Source organism: Ochotona princeps, chromosome 6 (genome assembly GCF_030435755.1).
Source record: "Ochotona princeps isolate mOchPri1 chromosome 6, mOchPri1.hap1, whole genome shotgun sequence".
Taxonomy (NCBI): Eukaryota; Metazoa; Chordata; class Mammalia; order Lagomorpha; family Ochotonidae; genus Ochotona; species Ochotona princeps.
The window spans coordinates 52,888,177-52,904,259 of NC_080837.1; the positions used below are offsets into that span (position 1 = coordinate 52,888,177).

The 16,083-nt window shown below is 37.5% G+C and overlaps 1 protein-coding gene and 1 long non-coding RNA gene across 3 annotated transcripts in view; one reads left to right on the plus strand and one right to left on the minus strand.

The window, feature by feature from the left end:
• Window positions 1-14,979, plus strand: part of SCFD1 (sec1 family domain containing 1) — a 293,569-nt gene extending 278,590 nt beyond the window's left edge. For both annotated transcript variants that reach the window (XM_058666288.1, XM_058666287.1), the window contains 6 exons: window positions 2,140-2,193; window positions 5,619-5,671; window positions 7,698-7,731; window positions 8,656-8,721; window positions 13,408-13,476; window positions 14,779-14,979. In XM_058666288.1, the coding sequence (XP_058522271.1) occupies window positions 2,140-2,193; window positions 5,619-5,671; window positions 7,698-7,731; window positions 8,656-8,721; window positions 13,408-13,476; window positions 14,779-14,802 (300 nt within the window). In that variant the 3' untranslated portion in view covers window positions 14,803-14,979. The remainder of the gene's footprint in view (window positions 1-2,139; window positions 2,194-5,618; window positions 5,672-7,697; window positions 7,732-8,655; window positions 8,722-13,407; window positions 13,477-14,778) is intronic.
• LOC131480583 (uncharacterized) lies at window positions 8,786-13,550 on the minus strand. Its single transcript, XR_009245633.1, has 3 exons — window positions 13,503-13,550; window positions 12,927-13,002; window positions 8,786-8,844 (listed from the first exon to the last, which is right to left on the minus strand). It is a non-coding gene; the product is annotated as an uncharacterized LOC131480583 (long non-coding RNA).
• Window positions 14,980-16,083: the final 1,104 nt, after the last annotated feature.

Below are 16,083 nucleotides of genomic sequence, written 5' to 3' on the forward strand. Positions count from 1 at the left end.
TAAACATTCCTTTAAGCAGTAAAGCTTTAGAGTGTCACTTGGTGGCAGATATCAGCCGGAATGTTTTCTGAAGTGCTCGCTCTAGTGCGTTGAAAGGCATGTGTTTCCGTACCATTCTCTATACCTGCAGTTCTTTTATCTACAGTAGTCCGTGACTAATATATGGTGAAACGGTGGTAGTTGATTGATTTCATGTTAACTGATTCTAAAAAAGAAAAACAAAAATAATTGTCTGTAGCCTCTAAATTTTTTTTTAACCAAAAAGAAATGTTTCTTGTGTGACTTAATGGCCTTTTTATTGTAAGACTTGTCTTCAGAAAAGCACAGCTATAAAGCACAATGTAAAATGCAGTTGTACCAGGCCCGGCTTCTGGTATCAGTTCCCAGGAGCTAAGGTGAATCCCCTCGGCTCACGTAGATTGCGTGAGCACAGCTGTAGGACTGATATCCAAGAACTCCCCCATCGCAGGATGCAGAGATGTGTCCTCTGTCCCACATGTTTCCATGCCTTTGATCCTGGTAGGAGCAGCACAGAGGGCACTGGCGCTCTACGAGGATCAGGGACGGAGAAGAGCAATGCATTTTCCCTGCTCCAAGCCGCACGCTGCTCAGACCCCAGGCAGCTCCCCTGGCTGAAGGGAGTCAGTGGGCACAGTTTCTTCCTACCTCTCCATGATAAGGAGGGCGGCTCCCAGGTAGCAGCTGGCTGCAGTGACATCTCTGTCTTCTCTTTTTGCCACATCAGTCTTCATTGTTGTCATCGTCCTCCCCAGCTCTCTACCCTTCCTTGCTGAAAATTTCCATCCATCAGCCCGCTGGTAATGTAGTCCTGCGTTGTTCGATCCCAGAGCAGCTTAACTTAGTGTGGTCAGCTGGATCATCCCCAAGTCATTCTTAAATGAACACACTCAATTTCAGTTATAAAAAAAAAGTTAAAGGGTAAATTTGGGGATCACCTTTTTTTAATTCTAACTAGTATTCAAGAAATACACTTAGCTTGAACATTTAGTGTTTGTTTATACTGAAAATTACTGGCCAACACAAATATCAGAGAATAATGAAAGAGCTTAATTTTTCTTGCCTAAGACCATGTGAAAATACATTAACCAATTTAGAGTAAGCGAGAAAATGAGTGTTTTCTACCTGAAGAAAACAGCATTTTCTGTAGTAAAAACTATATTAGAAACAAAACGCTTTATGACCCAAAAAAACCCTGAAAATTCTCCTGAAATAGTGATGTGGGATCTACAGTTTTCTGAGTAATCAGATTTGGCACTGCTTTGCTTGTCTGAAAACTGTAAGATACAAAACTGTTCTTTCCAGAACTTCCTGTACGTATCTGAACCAAAATATCAGTTCACAGTGAGCAGAACGTGCCAGGCCAGAAGGGTTGTACTTTGAATAGACACAGTAGTCACTTAAATTTCTGGTACATATTTTATGATGTTCAAAATAATAAAACTCCTAAAATTGAAATGTAACAACAGTATAGTGTTTCTCATCTCAAAAGTATAGCTAGAGTGAGTCTTTGCCAACATCAGTGTTGTATCTTTCATATTTAAAATTTTTCTATAAGACAATGCAGAATGACATTGAAAACTTGGAACTTATCCCAGGCAAGATTAAAATGGTCAATTGAGATATATATTTCTACTTAATTTTTAAAGTACACAATTATCTTTATTAAAAATGAAGAATTTTGTTAAATCATTTCATAACACATTCTCGATCTTTAAAGTTTGTGTTTTAAAGAATACTTGCAGATTTGCTGAAAGGAAGTGGAAAAATACAACAGGATTTTCATGTGATCAAAGCAACACCTAACAATTATTAGTAATAAGAAATAGACATCCAACAAATAAGGTAAAAAAAAAAAACCTAGACAGACATTGGTCCTTAAATCTGATTATGCCTACACATTAAAAGGAGCTGTACATTTTTATTCAGAATTGTGGCTTTTCGTGGAAACTTGAATGCCAAGGATTTTATATCTGGCATTTATATGTGCCATTCACAGAATACTTAGAATGTGTTTAGCTGAAAGGTAAGCATACTTAACTATATAATGATTTATTTTCTAAGAGAGCAGAGCTTCAGTTTGTTCTGATATGTAACAGTACTCACTCATCTCTCCCACAGAATCTGCCTGTTACTCGGATTTTAGACAATCTCATGGAAATGAAATCAAACCCTGTGAGTAGCATATAACTTTGTACTTGTGAATTCTTAAACACATCAAACAATCTAGAAAAACAATAAAATCACATTGAATGTGTCATGAGCTTGAATCACAACAAAGTACAGGAATGTCAGGAAAATATTCTTAACCTTTTTTAGCTATTGTCACAGACACCAAAAATTGTTTTTCAGCTGCTACAAGAATTCTGGGCAGTTGACTATAGTGAAGCTAAATTCTTTAGTGTTAAGTAAATTGGAGATATGGTTGGCTAACAGGCTACTGGATCTGTATTGTCACTGCTGCACTTAAAAATGAACTGTTTAGAATTTAAGAAAGAAAAGCAAAAATCATCACAATTAGCACAGGCATTGTGGTGTAACAGATGAAGTCACTGCCTACTGGTATCCCTTGTGGGAACCAGTTCCTGTCCTGGCTGCTCCAATCCCTTTATTCTTCCCTAATGGCCCTGGAAAATCAATGGAAAATGGCCTACGTGCTTGGGCCCCTGCCACCCACTTCGGAGAACAGGATGAAACTGCAAGCTCTGACCTGGCTCAGCTCTCTCTGAAGTAAATACATATTTTTTTAAAACCATCACAATCTGTTTTATAAAGCAGCCTGTCCTAATATGACAGCCAAAAGGTAGTTATCAGAGGAGTCTGGAATCAAAAAAGGCAGCATGATTGCTCCCTTATGAGAACCCAAGACTGTGGGGTGGGTGCTTGGCCTGCTGAGAGCGACCAGGCTTGATACCCACTCCACTGCTGACTCCAGCTTCTTCCTAGCAGAGAGCCTGGGCGGTAGCAGTGAGGCTCAAGTGATTGGTCCCTACCTCCACTCATGGAGGTGTGACTTGAGTTCTCAGCTCCCAACTGCAATGCCAGTCTGGAGTCATTGCTGGCATTTAGGGAGGGAACCATTTTATGAGGGCCTTCTCCAACCTTTCAAATTCAACCAACTAACCAACCAAAATTGGAATTGTTCCAAATCACTGTAGTTTTCTAGTGAGGCCTATGGTTCCAAGCATGAGAACAAATTCCTCATATTAATGTGACCTTTTAAAATCAGTTAAAATGTTATATTATTAAAAGAAAGTAAAAGTGTAAAGCTCATGTGAAAATAAGATACAGGATAATAAACTATCAAAAAGGAAATTATTATGAAAAGAATGGAAAAATTATAAAAAGGGACTTAAAACTAAAAAGAATTTAATTTTCCTGTGTGGGAATCAATGTAGATGGAGCAGTATTTCACTGCACCAATAAGATTTTGCCCATAAATCCTAGAACAAAAGAAGGGATTCCTGAGAAACCTCAGAAAAGTTTACATTTGTTATGACTGTCTTAGAGAATGCTGCTCATAGTAGGTAATAAGCTCCTGGAAGACACTATCCCAAAGAGTAATACAGAGTAAAAACATAGAGAAGTGCAAAACTGAAGACGTACCCTGAATACACGAGGAGTTAGCAAAATTTAGAACATTATTGCCGTCCTTAATCTTGAAGTTGAGGTGAAGAATGACAACAGTAATGATAGCAGGGCTTAGTATAAGGTGCCATTCAAAGCATTTTTAACCTATTATCTGTGATAGTAGATCCTTCCAAGGAAGGTACTATTATTATTCTCATCTCAGTTATGGAAACTATGGCTCAATGAGGTCAAGTAACTTACTGAGTGACATACAACTAGTAAGTGGCAGAGTTAGAATTTTGACCACAGCCAAGTTTGTAACCGAATGCTGCTTCAATTAGGTCAACACCCATGCATTATTTTATAGAATCACAACTGTAGAATTTAAATAGTCATCCTTACAGTGAAGGAGAGGCCATCAAGACTAGTACGTGACTTCTCAGTTCACACTTCCAGTAGAATTGGAACCCAAAAACCTGCTGCTGTATCCCTGCCTGGTGCTCATGCTGCCGTAACATTCCTCCTCCATTCTATCTGGTAAACAAATGGGTGGCTAGTTTGTCTAAAGTGCTTTTCCAGGATGTAGAAATGCACTTCTTCTGACTTTTAAATAAATATTATAAGGCAGTCAGAGCATGTGCTTGCTTCCACCCACTGGTTCACTCCCCAAATGGCTGCAGTGGCCAGGAACCTGGAGCTCTGGATCTCCTACATGGATAGATGAACCATATTCTGCTTTCTCAGGTGCATTAGCAAGGAACTGGATTAAAAGTGGAGCAGCCAGTACTTGAACTGGTGTCCATGTGGGGTGCTGGCCTCACAGTTGGTGGCTTAACCTTTTGTTCCATTACAATGGACCCAGTTCTACTGAGTTTCACTTTATAATTGAACATACTTTACTGCACATAGTTTTAAAAAGGTACTTTGTTTGGAAAGCACCAAAACCACCTACACTCTCTTCTCCATCTACTGTTCACAGTTGAACAAATTGAACTTGAGGCACTAGAGAGAGATTTAAGTATTTCATTTATGTTGATTAAATCTATTAAAATTACTGCAAGATAGCAGATCAGTTTCATCTTATAAGTCTTGCTGATGGATTCTTGGCACATAGTGTTGAAAGATTCTGATGCTCTATTTGGGTCTATTGAGAAGGTTGATTGAAAGTGGTCACCACAGCTTACTGAGCTAATTATTAGCAGTGCATGTAGTACATCTCTCATGGATCAGATTTTCATTGTGCTACCAGAAGCAAGGAAGGCAAGCTCTAAGAAACAACCACGTCATCAGCAGTACTTTCAACAGCTTTACTACCTGGTAGCTCAGTGTCTTCTTTAGCATAGACATCCAACAGCCCCTTACCCACAACTTGAAATCCAGAAAGCTCAAAAAATGTTAAGTTTGTGTATAATACTCATTTGGTGGCAAAGTCTGACTGACCTGGACTTAAGTCGAGGCTCTTCATAGCTTTTATTTATCCTATTTTGTGTTCATACAGTAAATTTAAGCAAAATATTAGTGCTGCCCCATTGTACATAGTGAATGTTTCTAAACTTGACATTTAGATATGATGGACTTGTGTATTTATTTTGTAAAATCATGAATATGTAAGGATACTTAACCTCTCAAAAAATATTTACATTATATATTTGCAGGCTTAAAATAGATACCTTTCTTGAGAGGCAGTAAAGCTTTGTGTTTGAGAGGCTAAGCATTCAGAGTAGCTGCCTAGGTTCAAATCCTGGAGTTCTCGTACTTACTAAGTAGGTGACTGACCGTTAGATAACCTCTTTGTACCCCACCTTGCCCTGAAAAATAAGGATAATACTAGTCACTACTTGGTACATTTAGGATTGAGTAATTATATATAAGAGCAGATTAAAGCTTAGCATGTAGAAAATGCTCATTAAATGTTGGGGGTGGCTCTATAGTCTACAAAAGTGATAGTCATTAAAATTAGGCACTATGTAGCCAAGGATGATCTTCTAAGAAATTCCACAGCAATGGTGAAGTTCTGTTTCTCTTAATAGGAAACTGATGACTACAGATATTTTGATCCCAAAATGCTAAGGGGCAATGACAGGTAAGCAAAGCTTTTGTCTTATAAAATTGTGGATTTTTCTCTGCAAGAATGGAAATACCTGATTTTCTTTTATAAGGCAATGCTGTTTATTAAAAGTATGTATATTGTATAGAAAACTGGTAAGGGAAAAGCATATTGTTCAAAGGCAATCACAATAACTTACATTTCGGCTTTATTTCAACTATGTGTACACATAGATGTTTTGGGTTTTTAAATGTGAAATGATATTGAATATTTCCCCTCTTCCACAACTGTTTGTAATATTTCTGTTCTTAAATGAATATGACTGGATATTTTGAAATGGATAGGAGCCTTATACTGAATACCGGTTTTTTTCATTGTTTAACTGGTCCATAAAATTCAAGTCCCTAGAAACAATTGCAGTGAGTTATTTTATAAATGTTTTATGACAGACATATGTATGACAAGGTATCATCAGTTATGGAAACACAAGATTTGATTCATGGTGTTAGGAAAACTAGCCTACAAAAAAATAGAGCCGGGGAGTGCGAGCGAGCATCTGCTTGGATGATTCGGTGGCCCTGCACCTGTGAGACAGTTTCTCCTGACGCTGATGGCGACCGTTAGGGCTGTTTCCTCCATTCATACTTGCACATCTTTGTAGCCAGATTATCTAGTCATTGTTGTTAAATTGTTCAGCAACTCAAAATGTTCTTTTTGTTGAGTTTACCAGAAATGCCGCCAAGACTGCATAAAATGATAAAGTGCTGCTAGTAGCTGCTGTAGTTGGCAAGAGACATTATGCCATAGAGTGACTTACGGAAAAATGATGATGACTAACAAGAACAAATCTTTTAGGAACAGTAAAAAATGTCCATAAATTAGACAGTGATGGTTGTACAATGTTGTAAATATAGTAAAACTACTGATTATATGCTCCCAAACAATGAATTTTTACAGCTTCTAATACTTGTAATTATCTTAAATTTTTTCACCTCATTTCATTTAGCTCATAAGTAGACATATTTTATTTCTTAGCAGCTGTCTGTGAAACTCAGTCTTAAACATAGTTCATGCATAATAATGAGAAGGAATATTACTGCTAAGACAGATAAGCTGAGTTTTATAGAGCCATCTGTCTCGTCACAGCGAATAGTAATATCCAGTAATACAGTGTTGTGAAGGTCTCACCTCTCATTCTGTATCTACTCATGGAGAAAGTTAAAGCTCTGTAGATGGAAGTTAACAGCTAATGAAGCATTCCACTGTGGTAGATTTCTAGTCCCTTCCACACAGTGTTCAGCAGGCAGAGCAGTGAGTGGAGGGATAACAGAATGGTGTGAGTGACCCCTGCACATGTAGGGAGGCCTGTTGGAGCTCATGCCTCCAGTTCACATTTCCATTGTAACTTGAGTTTTGTTTTGTTTTGTTTTTGAGATAAGCCTTTGAGGGTAAATTAAAAAAAAAAAAATGTTAACTATACTACTACTGAAGTTTCAGCAAATGAAAGAAAATCACAGTCCAGCATGAAACCAGGCAAATTTACTTAGCAACTATTTAAAAGAGGACTGACATAACACTATTTATGACAACTAATAGACTTGTGCATTTCATTCATTCTTGTTAGCTGAGATTTAAGAATGTAACATAACCAGCTGCAGGAAGATACATTACTCCTCCCTTTCCCACCTCGCCTCTCCTGCTGGTGCAGCCACAGGGTCTCTACAAAGGTAATGCAAGCAACATCCACCATATGAAAAATGCTTCAGCAGTTCAGTTATACTCACATTTCCACTCCTTGATACGGGAGCTGCTGCTTTTTCTCCTAGAATTTCATTTTACAGTCATTAGGTTGGTCTGCCTTTCTCAGACACTGAAATATCTTCCTCTAGTAGCTTCTTCCTTTGCATCCAAATTCCATCTCCAACTCCACAAAATTAAAACATCCATTGTCCCCTCTAAGATGAAGGGAGTAGAATTTTAAATGCCTACTATGTAATGATGTGTGTACCTGTTTAACTCATTTCTACTTTATCCTTATCAGTACAGTTTTTCTTTATTACAGCTCAGTTCCCAGGAACAAAAACCCATTCCAGGAGGTAAGTTCCATGCAAAACTCTGTCTCCAGGAGATAAAAAGGTAACTTAGCAATAGTGAATATCTTAGTGCTACACACGGCTTTTGATTACAACATGTCAAATCTTGATAAATCCAATACACCTAGTTCTTTTTTAAAAGATTATTCCCAGCAACCACATTTTCTGTATTTCCCTTTTCAAGCTGTTTATGTTGTAAGCTTGAAGGGAACTGACGCAGAACTAAATAATTCAGAGAAAGAAGCCTTTCAGATTGCAGTGAGGTTTATATGTGTGGAATTTCCATAATTGAATTCCAAATATTTGTGAAAATTCATGAGTGCTTTCATTTGAAATACAAACAAGTGTCTCAGGAAAAAAAGTACAGTAAATTGCATAAATGTTATATTTTTCTCGTTTTCCAGCCTACAGTAAACACCCTCCAATTCAAATGTCCTTTGGAGACAGCTCTTTGCATTTCTTTAAAACTGAAGAATACAGCTATTTCACTCTAGGTTAACTTTGAAAAATCTGTACATCATTTTATCACTCAGTCTTACAAAGTTGTTAACAGACTTTTTAGAAAGAATACTTGAAGTAGCAATAAAGTGCTTAGAATGTGGACTTGGGCTGTCTTGCACAGAATATTAGGAAAAGTTCATCAAAAATGCAAAGTATGTTCATGTAAAAAAAAGTTTACATCCATATCTAGTTTGTTGATTATACCCATTTTCCATGAAGTTTTTGAGGACCCCCTTAGACCTGGGCTTTTAAATTTTTTCCACCAATGTATATTTTTTTCCCCATAAAAAAATGTTAAACATATATACCTTTTTTTTTTTTTAACCTCAGTCATAGAAGAGGTTCCAAAGTAAAAGCCGCATTGTTTGTAAATCAAAATACTGTTGAAACAATTTCAGTGTGCTATTTCTCTGTTCCCATTTTTAGGCAATTGTTTTTGTGGTGGGAGGTGGCAACTACATTGAATATCAAAATCTTGTTGACTACATAAAGGTATGGTGTGGCCTTCTTATTCTGTCGGTCAGTGGTTTCGCAGTTCTAGGCTTTTCTAGATGATATTCTAATGACTGTCCTGATCTTTACTTGACTCCTTTTCAGAGAAGTGGTTTTAAAATCCTGCAAAAGAACAATATCTGTTACTTTCGTATTCTTATCGCTTTCATTTCCAGCCTGAAATCATACTTAAAAATGTATCTTGTTAATAGGCACTTTGCAGCCATTCATCTTAACACAAGTTTAAACACTTAGTGACTTCAGGTAAGCTCCTTAGACTGCTAAACACTTTATTCCCAGTGTATTTATGTAAATCAACAATGGACTTCAAACAATCCAGAGTTTTAGAGGTCACATGTTAAAAGTAGAGTGCTGTTTAAAGCTGACAGAGGCAGGGAGTAGCAGAAAACTAAGCAAAAAGATGAAGCACAAAACATTGTTTCAAACATGTCAAAGTGGACAGTGTGTGCACTATGTTAAATTACTGCATAGGATGCCCCCATGTCCTGTCAGAGTGCCTGGGCTCTAATCCTGCCCACCCATTGAAGCAGCTTCCTGCTTATGTGCCAGCAAGGAGGTAGCAGGTGATGTCTCAAGTTCTTAAATGCCTGCCAGCCACCTGGGAGCCGAGACAGAGGCCCCGAGTTGGGAAGTGCGCAACCTTGGGTGTTGCAGACATTGGGAGTGAACGAGTACATGGAAGACCAGTCTCTCTGCAACCCCCTAATCACACTCTGCCTTTCAAGTATCTAAGCCTTCACAAAAGACAGTATGCTCAGCAAGAATCAGCTGTTGTTAAATAATTACAAAAGTCATTCTAACATTAAATGATCATTTTTTATATCCTTACATAAAGTAATTAAGGTCAAGGATGTGGTACACAGGGGCAGAGCTTACATAGCAAGCACAGCTCCCAGATTCTATCTAAGCTGAACGGAATTATTATCTAAAGATAATGAATAAACCTTGATTTTAGAGTGGCCCCAAACTTTTTTAAATAAATAAATCTTTCTTTCTAAAAATCTGACTTTCCAAAAGTAAGATCTTCCATCCACTGGTTCGCTCCCCAAATGGCAGCTAAGGTCAGAGCTGAGCCAATCCAAAGACAGGAGATTGTTCCAGGTCTCCCACATGGGTGTAGGGTCCCAAGGCTTTGGACCATCCTGTATTGCTTTCCCAGGCTGCAGGCAGGGAGCAGAAAGGGTAGTGGAGCAGCTGGGATACGACTGGCATTCATGTAGTATCCTGGCAAAGCCTTTAGCCACTAGGGTACCACACCAGGTCCTGAATGGTGTTAAACCCCTCTATAGCCCTGATTACACTGCATGACCAAGCAATAGCAGTAGGCAAGAGAATGGGACAGGAACTAGGGGAAGGCCGCCTCGTTAAGCAATGCTGACAAGCTAGTGCAAGCTGCCCTGTGGTCTTTCTGGACCCTGGCACAGAACTGTATTCATCACTGAATACATTTCATTCAAGTTTGGCCAAAAGGAGCAACATTACTGGTCCCAGGGGTTTGCAGTGGTAAACACAGGCTTGCAACAGACATTTGTATTCTCACATCATACACATTCCCACCTTAGCTATGCATTTTTAATCACCTATTATTCTTTTGGCATCTTTAACCTAATAGAAAAATAGGAAAGCTAAACATCACTAATAGTGAGTGAAGCATAAGAAAAAACTGCAGTTTGTCAGTCTTGTGAAAATCTGTTCTTAAACACATACAAACTTGACAACTCTTCTACAGGAAGTTGAATTTTATAGAATGTGTTATTAGATTGACTCAGTTGATAATTTCTAAATCTAGTTCTTTGATCAGTCTTTTAATTGGTAGCACAGCTATAATGGTTTTAATCCAGCTTCCTAATGTGTTTGTTGTTATCCACGTTGTCAGATTTTGTTCAGATTAATGTTACCATTGATCCTAAAGTGGAATGAAACAGCAAGTACTTTTAGGTTAAGATCATTACCAAATAAGATATAAAAGCCTTGTGAATCCTAAGAAAATCAGTTCTTGCTTTTGCATTCAGACTGTCCTGATAGATGCAAAGTGGTGTTTCATCGTGGTTTTCCTGATGACCTTTGATAGTATATTTTCATGAGCACATTGGCTATTTGTAGGTATTCTTCGGAAAAATGTCTACTCTGATCCTTTGTCCTTCTGTAATTGTGCTGCTTTGCATTTTCCCAGAGTTGTAAGGGCTTTTTATATAATCTAAGTCCCATATCAGATACTAATTTGCAAATACTTCCTCCTGTTTCTTAATTTTTTTAGCATATGAATTTATTTTTACTGAAGTCCAACTGACTGAGTTTTCTTAAGTATGTGTAGGTCTGGATCCATTTCACTTCCATCTTTCTGTGTGTTGCCATCTGTCTAGCACCGGTCGCTGATAAGCTTCTGTTTCCCTGGTGAATGCTCTCACATCCTTGCTGGTCTGCCCTTGTGACAGCAAGTTGCTTTTTACTGCTTTTGTAGTAAGTTTAGAAATCACAACACATTCTACTACTTCATTATCTTTCAGTCCTTTTTCTGGATCTTTTGTATTTTTGTACAAACTTTAGAATGTCAGTTTCTCTAAAGATAGACATTTGTATTGCTGATACAGCTTCATTTGAATGATTTTATCTGAACAGTGTTATCCATATGAATATTTTTGCGTGTATCTTATTTACAATATTGAAAATTTTGTGTTATTGTAAAAGGGAATTATTTGGTGTTGTGCATTATAGGTATAGAAACCCAATTTTTAGATAATCTACCTTATATCCTACACCTTTGCTGAACTTGTTTTTAAATGGATTTTTGGAATATTCCACATATTAGATTAGAATGTTTTCCTTTTCCTATGTGCCCTAACTAGAATTTCATATAAGGTTTTGTTAAAACAGGTTAAGAGGAGACAGAACAAAGTCTCATTTTGTCACCCTTAAAGTAGGATATTAGCTATGGGATTTTTTACAAATGCCATTAGATCCCATTACATTTTTTAGCAGCCAAGTCTTTCAGTTCAGTTTATTCATCCTAAGAGTTTTCTTTTTTAAACCTTTGTCTAATCGCCTTTGTCCAGACCAGTCCTCATCTTTTTATGACCATTCAGAGAACATGACAGCTTCCATGACATTGTTGGAAACCCATGTCAGTACGGCCTTAAAGCATAAAAACAAGGACTTGTAATACAAAAAGAATTGACAGCCCTTGATTGATATTAGTCCATAATATAGTAAGTGCCATGTTTGCTGCCAAACAATAATTTTGATTTGTTTAGTAATTGTGCTAACTCATTTTATCAAAATACTGGACAATGACCAAAAGATTCTTTAGATACGTGATTGGCTAAAGAACTAGATTTAATAAATTACGTGATGTTGAATCAACATGTTTTTTGAAATTCAGTTCTTAATGAAGGGAAGAAAAAGCAGTTGTCAAGTTTGATCATGATTTAAGAACATGCTTGCATTGGAATATTGGGTATGCTATAGTGTTTCAAATTACACTTCACTGGATAACACATGGTTGGTATTCTTGTGTGTCTGTTGAACAATTTGATTAAATTGTGACCAAGGGGGGAATATTGACTGTACATTGTTACTCTCAGCTGCTCTGCTACCACCCAGCAAACAAGAAAAAATGACTTACCAGTGACAGACATCCTATGCTGGGGTCCAGGCTAGGCAATGAATGTGCTCTTCACTACAAAGTATATAGATGAAAAAAGTATAAAATGAGTTAGCACAATTACTAAACAAATCAAAATTATTGTTTGCCCAAAATTATTGTTTGCCCATCCTCCCCGTGAAGACTTGGGGTCCTCCTAGACTTAGTTTCCAGATATGTCTTGAAAATGAAGTACATCCCAGCAGGGTCCCGCTGGCTGGATCTTGGGAGCTGTGCCTAAGTCAGACCCCCTGGTGAGTTTCTGTACTGTAGCCTCATTTGTGCCTCTCCTGTGTAGGCTCAGTAGTCCCACTATTTGACACTGCATAATTGCTGCATATAACATGTCATTTTGTGAAAACGGAAGTGAGGTGGCTGGCTCTAGTTTAATGTCTTAAAGATGGTTGTCAGGACATTTACTCACCTCACATAGTATGAGAAAAAAAACCCTTCTCCTGTGCTATAGGGCCATCATTCTTAACTGATATTTATCAAATAACTTACATAATCACTGTTTACATTACAGAAGAAAGCTGGAACTTACCTTTAAGTTCAGCATTATGAACTTAGCAAAGTTCCCTGGTGCAAAAGTTTGGCTGTGGTGATTGGATTCCAACAGTCTGTCAAGATCAGGAACACAATTCATACAAAGAGGAATAGGATACATACATATTAATACCGTAGTGAGATGGAGATAACAGTCCAGGCCATATCTTGATTTCAGTCAAAGGAGACTTAATAGTGCAGATCTTCCATTGCAAGAATATTGATACACTGTACAGGAACAAGTTAGCAAATGGTTTTAGAGCACTAGGAAAATGCACTTTGTGGCTGAATGACTGTGCCTTTATCAGAGCAGGGAGGTCCTATGCCCATTTCATCCCATGTAAGTTTAGGATATATACACTCAAATCCCGTACCATCACCCTCAAAAAGACACTTCTCTTTTTTAATCCTATAAAGTTAATGTCTTCTTGAGAATGTTGTTGCTTACCTGATCTGAGTTCTGTCTCTGGTTTTTACAGGGGAAACAAGGCAAGCACATTTTGTATGGCTGCAGTGAGCTTTTCAATGCCTCCCAGTTCATTAAACAGGTAATGTACATTTTAGTTTAACTTACCAAGTTGCATTCTTCAAATAAAGTGCCTTCCACTCATCTGAGTCAGCTGTAAGAAAAACCATGCAGTTGTAAGGAGATCTTTAAATTGAGTTAGGAAATGCTGAATTGAAGTTTTTCTAGGCATTCTAATATTCTGTCCACGTTTCAAACATTATGTTTACAAATATTCAGTTAGAAATTTCTTAGCCCTGGTTGGGTTTAAGCTTCAAACTGTTTAAGCTCAGATCTTCTTGGTCTGTCCCAACCACTAAGGGTTCAGAGTTTCACAGAAGGTTTGGGGGAGTCTGAACTCACAATTAAGGGCTCCCTGTCTTTCTACCGTTCCAGGATTTCCTCCTCAATCTGTAGCAGCTTTAGCAGCCTGAGACACTTCCTGTGGATCCCTCAGGCAGGAGCCGCAAAGCAGGGAATCCACCCAGTGCTGTGTCTTCTGCCAAAGGGTGGATTGTCCTACAGAATCTTTGTTTTCTGTTGCTTTCCACTGCCTTCACATAGTTGACATTTTGCTTAGAAAGTTTCTAATAATTGTTTCTGGAAATTTACTCCTCTAGCCTTCCAGAATTGAAAAATTTTCTTTTGGCTTCTAATGATCTTTTTTTTTTTTTTTTTTTTTTTTTTTTTTAAAGATTTATTCATTTTATTACAGCCAGATATACACAGAGGAGGAGAGACAGAGAGGAAGATCTTCCGTCCGATGTTTCACTCCCCAAGTGAGCCGCAACGGGCCGATGCGCGCCCATCTGAAGCCGGGAACCAGGAACCTCTTCCAGGTCTCCCAAGCGGGTGCAGGGTCCCAAAGCTTTGGGCTGTCCTCTCCTGCTTTCCCAGGCCACAAGCAGGGAGCTGGATGGGAAGTGGAGCTGCCGGGATTAGAACCGGCGCCCATATGGGATCCCGGGGCTTTCAAGGCGAGGACTTTAGCCGCTAGGCCACGCCGCCAGGCCCATCTAATGATCTTTTTATACACGTAGTAATTGTCCTGCGGAGAATGGCAGTGAAATGAGTCATGCCATTTTCTTTACATTTTTATATTGAGTTAATATTAAGTTTTTATTCTCAAAGTTTTTGTTCTTACCTAATAGTGCTTGCATTGTTTGATACAACACTAGTTACTGCAACTCAGTTTTTAAATATTTACCATTGTTAGAGTAATTGATAAACATTAAAATGTATTATCCAAGACTGTAGTAGATATAATAGGAAAGAAGTTTAAGGGATTTACAATAGTTTGTATAAATTATTTAAAGTATTTGTATGCTTTTGTGCTTTGTTTCAGCTCTCACAACTTGGACAGAAATAACGCAGAAGATTCTTAAATGTGATAATCTCCTTGGATAACTGTAAATAATGAAAAAAGCCAGGTGTTTTCTTCTCCATAACATGTCCTAACATTAAAATGCAAGAGTTATGTTAATTTTTAAGGAAATCTATATCTACTGTAATGTATAGTGATTAAATAAAACATTTCAGAAAAAAGCTCTAAGTATTCATTCTCCCTCCTGTAATATTTGACAAATGAGAAGTCTTAATGTTTATAGAAAGTGCAAATTTATAAGTTCATTTTTTGCACCAAAAGAAATCTCTCCTGTTTTTATCCTAAAACTTTTATGGACTCTTACTTCAGAAGTAAAGAAAATACAATATGAATAATATTAACATACTAAAATAGTAAGTAAAAGGTTATGATTGGGTTGTAGTAAATGAATGATTTGGGACAGAAGACATTCATAACATAAAATACTAAATAAATTTTTTTTAAATGTGTTGAATTTGAGTCCAGCTTCCTGTGAAAGAAATCTATTCCAATTATACAAAGACAGGTTATCAAAGTATTAAATTTGAACACATCAGTAATTATAGGCTGGAATAATTCTGTACCAAATGGATCAAACACCTGCCCTGAAATTAGGCAAGAAAGGCTCTGTGGCAAAGCAAGCCCAACATTTAAAGACATGACTAATAAACTTTGTCTAGCTGACTACAACAGATCTTAATTCTTGAAACAAACTGAATGGCTGAAACAATTATGAGCCTATTCAAACCATGACTTAAGTTATCAGTTTCAAAAAAAAAAAACTTTAAAGTTGATGAAACATAGTTCTAAACAACCCATGAAGTTATCAAGTAGAATAAGTTTTAAATGAACAGCTGTAAAAGTTTGATACAGTAATACGTTGATAATAGAAGAATTTTAAGGCATATTTACAGTTCACAAGTAGTTTTAAAAGGGGTATCTATCACAAGAAGTTGGAAAAGTAGAAGGAAAAAGACAAACAGGTTAAATGCAACAGACACGGAACTGTCCAGCCACAGCTCACTGGAGCTCCAGCCCCTAAAGTGACTGTTTTATAGTAAGGCCTCCTTAAGAGGTAATTAAAAGGATACCAGCTGTGACCTTTAACCTTAAGAAGAGATGGTTTGGATTTGTTAAACTTTACTTAGATATTCTACCTTTTCCTATATTTACAGTGCCATGAAGTACTTAGCTAGCAGACAAACTTGTAACTGCTTCTAAGGGACAGCGATAATATGGGGAAAACAGGAGGGAGAAGTCCCTACGCCTACAGCACTGTCATGGAAA